Source organism: Oncorhynchus gorbuscha, unplaced genomic scaffold (genome assembly GCF_021184085.1).
Source record: "Oncorhynchus gorbuscha isolate QuinsamMale2020 ecotype Even-year unplaced genomic scaffold, OgorEven_v1.0 Un_scaffold_35:::fragment_2:::debris, whole genome shotgun sequence".
Taxonomy (NCBI): domain Eukaryota; kingdom Metazoa; phylum Chordata; class Actinopteri; order Salmoniformes; family Salmonidae; genus Oncorhynchus; species Oncorhynchus gorbuscha.
In genome coordinates, this window is record NW_025745210.1 from 318,606 (window position 1) to 329,367 (window position 10,762).

General features: G+C 42.9%; 1 protein-coding gene across 1 annotated transcript; it reads left to right on the forward strand.

Moving 5' to 3' along the window:
* Positions 1-256: 256 nt before the first annotated feature.
* LOC124017958 (40S ribosomal protein S19) lies at positions 257-5,879 on the forward strand. Its single transcript, XM_046333202.1, has 6 exons — positions 257-331; positions 1,237-1,307; positions 1,397-1,497; positions 1,705-1,888; positions 4,736-4,790; positions 5,810-5,879. The coding sequence occupies exons 2-6, from the start codon at positions 1,237-1,239 to the stop codon at positions 5,852-5,854; spliced, it is 456 nt and encodes a 151-aa protein (XP_046189158.1). The 5' UTR covers positions 257-331; the 3' UTR covers positions 5,855-5,879.
* Positions 5,880-10,762: the final 4,883 nt, after the last annotated feature.

Below are 10,762 nucleotides of genomic sequence, written 5' to 3' on the forward strand. Positions count from 1 at the left end.
TGCAATAAAACAGTACTTCCATATACCACAAAAAAAACGGCTAATTAATTCCTATTGCTGCTCCAGGGCACGTGCCTCTTCTTTTGCAGACAATTTCATAATTCAAGGCTTTTGATTGTGATGTAGCCTTTACCTTGGGCACTGCAAGCTGCTCTGAAATGCATCAGGTTCTACTCTGATTGGGCTAGAAATTCATCAACAGGGCATCTTGTGATGAAAATACCGAAGTACAGGGTGAGATCATATCTCGCGAGAACGAACGCGATCCGCCCGTTTAAACACGGGCTGGAAACCCCGTCTTATCCTCTTCCTCTCGCTGTCCACAAGCAAGGTAAAGGATGTCTGTTCTCTGGCCTTATTTGACCAACTGTATGACATTTTCGTGATAATTATTCTCCCATTACTGACCGCGTATACATGAAACAATCATTTAACAAATACAGTGTTTTCCGGAAAGTCTACAGAGTCCTGTAGATTATTTAGCATATATAAAATTGCATGCGGCACTCGCACATTCCTTCCAGTGATGGCTGCCCCCATTCCTCTGCGTTGAGGCCTAAACATTTCGCGTTTTGTTTGTCCATTTTAGACAAGACAATTATGTTATCTTCGCTAACGGTGTCTTCCATTTGAGTGTGTTACGCTCGTCTGGTGTTGATTTGTAATCCTTCTACTGGCTGGATTTCTGCCTCGAATTTCTGATGTGGTTACAGGTCTCGGGGTTATACTGAGGTTCATTGCTCGCGTTGTGGCTAACTCCAGACAGTTAATTAACATCACATTTTATTTAACGGTAGCCGGTTTGTTGGTGAGCACTTTTGCCCAACTATGCCTTGATATCAGTTATTTGCTCAAATTGGACTTCTGATAATTCAAGATTTTGCACTGAGCGATTTATGTTATCACGATGTGCACATTTTCAATCGCCACTCTGACAGGAAGGTAGGTAGCCTATATAATTAGCGAGCCAACTAAAACATCTTACTAGTTAGCTAGGTAGTGATGTTTGCAGCAACTATCAATAGTAGTGTATAGACGTAATTATCAGTAACTTTTCTGATTATTGGGGCGGTCGAGTCATCCTATCGTCTGCACATAACTAACGTTAGTTACTTGAGTAGCTAGGCTACATATTGGATGTACTCAGGACCTCAATCTACCCAGGACATTCGTTGCACTCTACAACCATCATTCATACATTGTACCTCCTACTGAAGTTCTCTACCTCTCTGGCAGATGCCTGGTGTCACAGTGAAAGACGTCAACCAGCAGGAGTTTGTCCGTGCCCTGTCGGCTTTCCTGAAGAAGTGAGTCGCATACATGTGAAGCCATGTTCAGTTCTTGCTTAGGAATGCATTGAGCTTTTCTGAGCGACTAACATGCTTTCCTGTCCCAGGTCAGGAAAGCTGAAGGTCCCAGATTGGGTTGACATTGTCAAGCTGGCCAAACACAAGGAGCTGGCCCCCAGCGATGAGAACTGGTTCTACACCAGAGCTGGTATGATTTTGATCATTGACATTCTTCCCTTCAGGGCTACCGGTCTGCTCAGTCCGTTAGTGTAGTATGGTAGATCCAGTCTGTAATTGGCATTGGTTTAGACTCAAATTGCCCCCAAATTATTTTCCTCACTGTTAGTACAGAAGTATGGAACAAGGTCACTGACTCTGACTAGCAGTGGTGTTAACCCCTCTTCTTCCCTCCCAGCTTCCACAGTGCGCCACCTGTACCTGCGCGGGGGTGCCGGTGTGGGCTCCATGACCAAAATTTATGGTGGTCGCCAGAGGAACGGTGTGTGTCCCGCCCACTTCAGTGTTGGCTCCAAAAACGTGGCCCGCAAGGTGCTGCAGGCCCTCGAGCTTCTCAAGATGGTGGAGAAGAACCCCAACGGGTGAGTAGAACCACGCTGGTTAGAACGTTCCTAGACACTGAGCCAAGGTTGACATTCTCATTGGTCTTTGTGGTTAGGATTAGGGAAATCAAGCCAATCCTACATTTCTACTATTAAGAACTGAGTGAAACACCAGATATGAGCTTTTTTAGTCACCTAGTCCTTGGACCCAGAGCACCGCTGGGTTGTGGATTATACATTCGGTTTTCATGCAAAGCTTAACAAAGACCAAATGTGTTGCTAACATTTTTCGCCCCTTGTTGAAACCTTTTTGTGCCCACTGAACAAAACCGTATACAGACAAAACATCTTACAAGTGCTCAATTTCATTCTCTAGATTCCATGCAAATAACAAATGTACTATTGTGCTCTGACCAGGCTCATTCAGATTTGGTCATTGATTTTGTAGCTTTGTAGCATTTTCTTCACATGGTTGCGCACATTTCATCTTATGGCGGTTGTGTAAGGTGAATGCACCAATTTGTAAGTCGCTCTGGATAAGAGTGTCTGCTAAATGACTTAAATGTAATGTATGTAAATGTGTAGTGGGCGGTTGTGTAGTGGTGTCATTGCCAAAGTGTTCCCGTCTCTGGTGTTAGTCGACCTGTATAAGGGATGTTGATGTTGCCACACTAGAGGTCGACCGATTACTCGGAATGGCCGATTAATTAGGGCCGATTTAAAATTTTCATGACAATCGTAAATCGGTATTTTGGGATGGCAATTTTCGATTATTAAAAATATATATATATATTTGACCTTTTTTATACCTTTATGTAACTAGGCAAGTCAGTTAAGAACACGTTCTTATTTTCAACGACGGCCTAGGAAATGTTGGCTAACTGCCTTGTTCAGGGGCAGAACGACAGATTTCCACCTGTCAGCTCAGGGGTTCCAATCTTGCAACCACACGGTTAACTTGTCCAACGCTCTAACCATTGCAGTCCACGAGTAGCCTGCCTATTACGCGAATGCAGTAGAAGCCAAGTTAAATTGCTAGCTAGCATTAAACTTATCTTATTAAAAAAAAATCAATCATAATCACTAGTTATAACTACTTATCCAGTTTAGCAGGCAATATTAACCAGGTGAAATGGTCATTTCTCTTGAGTTCATTGCACGCAGAGTCAGGGTATATGCAACAGTTTGGGCTGCCTGGCTCATTGCGAACTAATTTGACAGAATTTTATATAATTATGACATACATTGAAAGTTGTGCAATGTAACAATAATATTTAGACTTGGGGATGCCACCCGTTAGATAAAATACAGAACGGTTCCGTATTTCACTGAAATAATAAACGTTTTGTTTTCGAAATGATAGTTTCCGGATTTTATCATATTAATGACCAAAGGCTCGTATTTCTGTGTTAATATGTTATAATTAAGTCTGATTTGATAGAGCAGTCTGAGCAGCAGCAGGCCCGTAATCATTCATTCAAACAGCACTTTCGTGCATTTTGCCAGCAGCTGTTCACAGCACAGGCTTGAAGTCATAAAACAACAAATGGCTAGCTAGTTGGCTGGGTGTGTGCTAATACTGTTTCAAACGTCACTCGCTTTTAGATTTGGAGTAGTTATTCCCCTTGCGCTGCAAGGGCCGCGGCTTTTGTGGAGCGCTGGGTAACGATGCTTCGAGTGTGGCTGTTGATGTGTTCCAGGTTCGAGCCCAGGTTGGGGCGAGGAGAAGGACGGAAGCTATACTGTTACACTGACAATACTATAGTACCTATAAGAACAGCCAATAGTCAAAGGTATATGAAATACAAGTGGTATAAATAGTCCTATAAGTACTATATTAACTACAACATAAAACCTCTTACCTTGGAATATTGAAGTCTCGTGTTAAAAGGAACCACCAACTTTCATATGTTCTGAGCAAGGAACTTAAACGTTAGTTTTTTTACATGGCACATATTACTTTCTTCTCCAACACTTTGTTTTTCCATGATTTAAACCAAATTGAACATGTTTTATTATTTATTTGAGGCTAAATTGATTTTATTGATTTATATTAAGTTAAAATGTGTTAATTCAGTATTGTTGTAATTGTCATTGTTACAGATTTTTTATTTTAATTTTAAATCGGCTGATTTGAATCGGTATCGGCTTTTGGGGGGGCGGGGGGGTCATCCAATAATCTGTAGCGACTTTTTTGGGGGTCATCCAATAATCGGTAGCGACTTTTTTTTGGGTCATCCAATAATTGGTATCGGCGTTGAAAAATCATAATAGGTTGACCTCTAGTTGCCACTCTAGTCATACTGTTCTGTTACTGCATGCCACCCCCATGTACCCCCTGTCTATGCATATACATATTACCTGGACTAACCGGTGCCCCTGCACATTGACTCTGTACCGGTACCCCCTGTCTATGCATATACATATTACCTAGACTAACCGGTGCCCCTGCACATTGACTCTGTACCGGTACCCCCTGTCTATGCATATACATATTACCTAGACTAACCGGTGCCCCTGCACATTGACTCTGTACCGGTACCCCCTGTCCATGCATATACATATTACCTAGACTAACCGGTGCCCCTGCACATTGACTCTGTACCGGTACCCCCTGTCCATGCATATACATATTACCTGGACTAACCGGTGCCCCTGCACATTGCCTCTGTACCGGTACCCCCTGTCTATGACCTTGCTACTGTTATTTTACTGCTGCGCTCTATTTTACTTTTTACTTTCACTTATTTTTCTTATCTGCATTGTTGGTTTAAGGCTTGTAAGCATTTCCCTGTCAGGTCTATACCGATTGTATTCGGCGTATGTGACCAATAAAATGTGATTAATTTGTTCTGTTGCTGACGGACTGAACCTCTTGTCTCTCAGTGGTCGCAGACTAACCGCCCAGGGAACCAGAGATCTGGACAGGATTGCTGGCCAGGTGAGGCCCTTTTCTTTACTCCACCAACAGTGTTTGGTTACTTTTCTTCTGAGGAGCCCATGGGTTGTACAGGCCTGGCCCAGACAAAGGCAAAACAAATTGGTTAAATCAGGACCGTGGGATAATTTGGTCAAATGAGGGAAGGGGGGACTTATTTTGTCCTTTAGATTTGATCTAGTCTGCTTGGGGAATCGAAACTAGTAACCTTTCAGTTATTGGCCCATCGCTCTAACCGCTAGGCGATCTGCTGCCTTGCCTGGCTGGAATAAAGGCTTTATAGCCACAAGGCTTACCTTAACGTATCAGGCCCGTGGGCTCTTACCTAAAAAGTAGACTCAAACATGTTTTGTTGCAAAAAATAAGTTTATTTCATCACTAAAACATTTCACCCTGCACTTTGATGGTAGAACATCCCACAGTGCATGTAATGAGAGCATTAGCACAGTGTTGCCCAAGCTTTTTGAATTAGGCCAGCTGTCCTTGGTCTAGCTATATTCTCTAACTTTGCTCCTGAGCCTCACAGCCTGCATAATCAGTGTCAGTCTTAGTTTTTTTTCTGTGGCAAAAACAAACAGCAGCTCAGCCCCTGTCGGCAGCAATCTGTCTGCCTAAGAGGAACAACGGTGTGACGATTCAAGGGTAAACAAGCAGAGGGAATTTCATGCTGACTGAATCACCGTATGGTGCAGCTTCTCCCTCTTGATCCTTTGTGATGAGCTGAATTTAGATGCACTAACCTGGCCCTCCCTGGCTGTTACATGGTGGTGTCATCGCTTTGCTCCCCCCTGTGGTGTTTTTGATGGTTTAGAAATAGTTTCTATCCCAAGGTGCCAGGTATGGCGTGTGTTGTCGTGACATGACTGGTGTTTCTGTGGGTTCTAGTCAAGTCAATGTCCAAGTTTTATTCCAGTGTGATGTGGGCCTCATTACTTTGTTAGATCGAGAGCCCACTTACTCACTGGATTAACATCTGAACAAATCTGCAGCACTAAATGTCTTGTTTTGATTTGCTTCCCCAGGTCGCAGCAGCGAAGTTGCCCCCGAAGGCTGCCCCCACAGTTTAATAAATATTTTTTGGATAAGGTGAAATCTTGTCTATGCTTCTTTCAAACCTGATCAGGTTGCATTTGACCAACAATGGATGGAACCTCTTGAGGTTGGGTCCATGGGTTTATGGTTTTGCATACCAATGTTAGATATGAAACCTCTGGTCTTGATGTCATTGGGGAACTGGATTGATGAAGTGTAGGAGTTTTTGGTATGGCAGTCTGTTTAGTCTACACAATGTGGTTTTTGTTGAATTCCAAAACTTCCAAAATATTACTCGCCTCATGAGCTTAGTTAAATTCTTACCCTGTCATAATGGTAACAAACTATTTGTCATTTGAGTTTAACTGCATAGTTTCAAAATGTTATCTGTCATCGTGGTCTATGGGCTGCTAGTTGTCGTGACACCGGCCATGGGAAGATTCTTACGGCCATGGGAAGATTCTTACGGCCATGGGAAGATTCTTACGGCCATGGGAAGATTCTTACGGCCATGGGAAGATTCTTACGGCCATGGGAAGATTCTTACGGCCATGGGAAGATTCTTACGGCCATGGGAATATGGCTTGATGCGACGGTGCCATCTAGAGGAGACTGAAGACTACTACAGCTCACTCAGCAGAAATGTCTCACAAGGAGGGGTTTGAGTGCTGTGCAAAGTCTGGTGTTTCCTGTCGAAATGTGATTTGCACTTCCTGAAATGCACAGTGATGTCCTCTCCAACTACCGGAGGAAGATGTGGTGCGAGCTGTTTTGAGCTCTAAATTCTGTCATAAGGCCAATCTATTCCTATGGGTTTATTTTGGGCCTAAGCTTGTCACCTGTCATCTCTTCATTCTATACAGAGCTGTTGCCAGATAATTGAATGTTAATTTCTCTACCATAAGCCACTTGTCATTTTCTAGAATTTGGCAGTATGTCAAACTGGCCTCACAACTGCAGACCACGTGTAACCACGCCAGCCCAGGACTTCCACACCCAGTTCTCACCTGCTGGATAGCTGATGAAACTGGGGGTTTGCACAACAGGATAATTTCTGCACTGTCAGAAACTGTCTCAGAGAAGCTCATCTGCATTCTCGTCCTCTTCAGGGTCTTGACCTGACTGCTGTTCGGTGTCGTAACTGACTTCAGTGGGCGAATGCTCACTGACTACTGGAAGTGCTCTTCATGGATGAATCCTGGTTTTTACTGGGCAGATGGCAGACCAAGTGTATGGTGTCATGTGGGTGAGGGGTTTGCTGATGTCAACGTTGTGAACAGAGTACCCCATGGTGGGGTTATGATATGAGCAGGCATAAGCTACAGACAACGAACACAATTGCATTTTATCGATGGTAATTTGAATGCACAGAAATACCTTAACGAGATCCTAAGGCCCATTGTTGCACCATTCATCCGCCACCATAACCTTATGTTTCAGCATGATAATACATGGTCCCATGTCGCAAGGATCTGTACCCAATTCCTGGAAGCTAAAAATGTCAGTTTTTCCATGGCCTGCATACTCACCAGACATGTCACCCATTGAGCATGTTTGTGATGCCATGAAACATTACATTCAAATAATGTATGATTCCATTCATTCCTATGGAGAATTCCACCTGAGTCCAATATGGTGGACTCTGGCTTCAAAGCATCCCATTGGCCAATGCATAGCATTTGCAATCTAGTGTTCATATACATGATTGGTCCAGACTGGCTGCCTCTTATTAAGGTATGATGGGTTTTTACCACTAAGTCAATACCAGTATTTCCTCAGTCACTAAAATACACAGGCCCAATCTTATGATTCCTTGCCACCTATTGGGTTGCCATCCAACGATATGACTTGTCTTTATGGTCTCTCGTGCTAGAGGTGGAACAAGACATCTTTTAATTTGTATTTATTTAATACTTGGAAGCAGGACTGGACAGGTGTTGTTAGCATGGCAAAAGATGAACTAAACCGCTGCAATACGACATAAGCAGAGGATTTAACCTAATGCCTTATGAGATGGCCCCTGTTGTACCTCAGACATCCACCAGAGAGCGACACAGCACAGGGAATGTTTTCACCTATTGGGTTGCCATTCAGAGATGACTGACTAGTATTTATGGTCTCATGCTAGAGCTGGAACAAGACATCTTTTATTTTTATTTATTTAACCTTAATTTAACTAGGCAAGTCAGTTAAGAACAAATTCTTATTTACAACGACGGGCAAACTCGGACAATGCTGGGCCAATTGTGCGCCACCCTATGAGACTCTCAATCACAGCCGGTGTGATACAGCCTGGATGCACTGAGACAAATGGTTTTCAGCGCATTTTCACAGCCATGTAACTAGGAACATTCGTTTTTTGGACATTTTGTGAGGCTAAAATCTCTGACGCAATTACGCAACTATTTTGTGCTGGGTTTTCCAGATTAGTGAGACAAGGGGCCAGATTCAATCAGATCACGATGCACGTTTTAAAGGCAACGTTCCCAAGTTCACTGAGAACACATTAATGGTAAATGTTGAATATGTCGGCAAAATCTTTTACATGTCAGTTGTGCTATAACGTGGATCTTCCTAATCAAATGATTAGGCTACCACCATGATGTAAAAGTTAAAACAGCCATATGATCATTTCATTCTGTTTAATGAATTCCCTTTTTAGGATTTAGAGATGGTGTAATAGGCCTACTCCAGAGGAGGCTGGTGATAGAAAGGACGGCTCATAATAATGAATGGAGTGAATGTAATGGTCTCAAACACATGGAAACCAGGTGTTTGATGTGTTTGATACCATTCCATTTCAACCATTACTATGAGCCCCTCCTCCCATTTAAAGTGCCACCAGCCAACACTGGCCTACTCAAACCTTTCAGTTGTACTCATCTATTCCATGGCCACACACAGCAAAGCTGAAATTAAACATATTGCCATATTTGCTCTGAGACTGTTACTAACAAGTGTGGCTGTTTGTACTGGCTTGGGTGTGAGAGAGTGTGTATTGTTTCTGTGTTTGCGTGATACCATGTGTGTAGTGTTGATTTCTGAACACTAAGCCCGCTGTGTTTGCCAATCTCTCATCCACTGACTACTGGGGCTTTGTGTGTGTGTCAGTGGTGTAAAGTTCTTAAGTAAAAATACTTTAATGTACTACTTTTGAAAGTACTCGTTTTTTGGGGTATCTACTTTATGTTACTATTTATATTTTTGACAACTTTTACTTTTACTTCACTACATTCCTTAAGAAAATAATGTACTTTTTACTCCATACATTTTCGCTGACACCCAAAAATACCTGTTTCAATTTGAATGCTTAGCAGAACAGGAAAATGGTCCAATTCACACACTTATCAAGAGAACATCCCTGTTCATCCCTACTGCCTTTGATCTGGCAGACTCAGTTTGTAAATGAGTGTTGGAGTGTGTCCCTGGCTGTCAAAAAATAAATACTAGAATAATAACAAGGAAATCATGCCATCTTGTGTATTGCATTTACTTTTACTCAAGTACGACTATTGAATAGTTTTTCCACCTCTGGTGTGTGTGCATGCGTGCATCTGTGTAGGTACACTGGCCAGCTCTGTGCCGGTGTATTCCCTTGTCAAATATATACAAGACTGTCTCATCTATTTTTCATCAATCATCATAACACCGCTCCATCAAGTTCGCCCCCGTCTCTCAGGTGATATTAATCAGTAGACTTGTTACACCTCTGTCTCATCCCCCTCTCTGTCTCATCCCCCTCTCTGTTTCTTCCTCTCTCTCTCTCTCTGTCTCTTCCTCTCTCTCTCTGTCTCATCCCCCTCTCTATTTCTTCCTCTCTCTCTATGTTTCTTCCTCTCTCTCTCTGTCTCATCCCCCTCTCTATTTCTTCCTCTCTCTCTATGTTTCTTCCTCTCTCTCTCTGTCTCATCCCCCTCTCTGTTTCTTCCTCTCTCTCTATGTTTCTTCCTCTCTCTCTATGTTTCTTCCTCTCTCTCTCTGTCTCATCCCCCTCTCTGTTTCTTCCTCTCTCTCTGTTTCTTCCTCTCTCTCTGTTTCTTCCCTCTCTCTGTTTCTTCTCTCTCTCTCTGTTTCTTCCTCTCTCTCTCTGTTTCTTCCTCTCTCTCTCTGTTTCTTCTCTCTCTCTCTCTCTCTCTGTTTCTTCCTCTCTCTCTCTCTGTTTCTTCCTCTCTCTCTCTCTGTTTCTTTCTCTCTCTGTTTCTTCTCTCTCTCTCTGTTTCTTCCTCTCTCTCTCTGTTTCTTTCTCTCTCTCTGTTTCTTCTCTCTCTCTCTGTTTCTTCTCTCTCTCTCTCTCTGTTTCTTTCTCTCTCTCTGTTTCTTCTCTCTCTCTCTGTTTCTTCCTCTCTCTCTCTGTTTCTTCTCTCTCTCTCTCTGTTTCTTCTCTCTCTCTCTCTCTGTTTCTTCTCTCTCTCTCTCTGTTTCTTCCTCTCTCTCTCTCTGTTTCTTCTCTCTCTCTCTCTGTTTCTTCCTCTCTCTCTCTGTTTCTTCCTCTCTCTCTGTTTCTTCCTCTCTCTCTCTGTTTCTTCCTCTCTCTCTCTGTCTCATCCCCCTCTCTGTTTCTTCCTCTCTCTCTATGTTTCTTCCTCTCTCTCTCTGTCTCATCCCCCTCTCTATTTCTTCCTCTCTCTCTATGTTTCTTCCTCTCTCTCTCTGCCTCATCCCCCTCTCTGTTTCTTCTCTCTCTCTCTGTTTCTTCCTCTCTCTCTGTTTTTCTTCCTCTCTCTGTTTCTTCCTCTCTCTCTCTGTTTCTTCCTCTTCTCTCTCTTCTCTCTCTCTCTCTGTTTCTTCTCTCTCTCTCTCTCTCTCTCTGTTTCTTCTCTCTCTCTCTCTCTGTTTCTTTCTCTCTCTCTCTGTTTCTTCTCTCTCTCTGTTTCTTCCTCTCTCTCTCTGTTTCTTCCTCTCTCTCTCTGTTTCTTCTCTCTCTCTCTCTGTTTCTTCTCTCT

Excerpts from the sequence above, each read along its gene's own strand:
- LOC124017958 (XM_046333202.1), top strand. The coding sequence starts at position 1,237 with ATGCCTGGTGTCACAGTGAAAGACGTCAACCAGCAGGAGTTTGTCCGT. Across the intron at positions 1,308-1,396 it reads CTGTCGGCTTTCCTGAAGAA|GTCAGGAAAGCTGAAGGTCC; the intron begins GTGAGTCGCATA and ends TTCCTGTCCCAG. Across the intron at positions 4,791-5,809 it reads TGGACAGGATTGCTGGCCAG|GTCGCAGCAGCGAAGTTGCC; the intron begins GTGAGGCCCTTT and ends TTGCTTCCCCAG.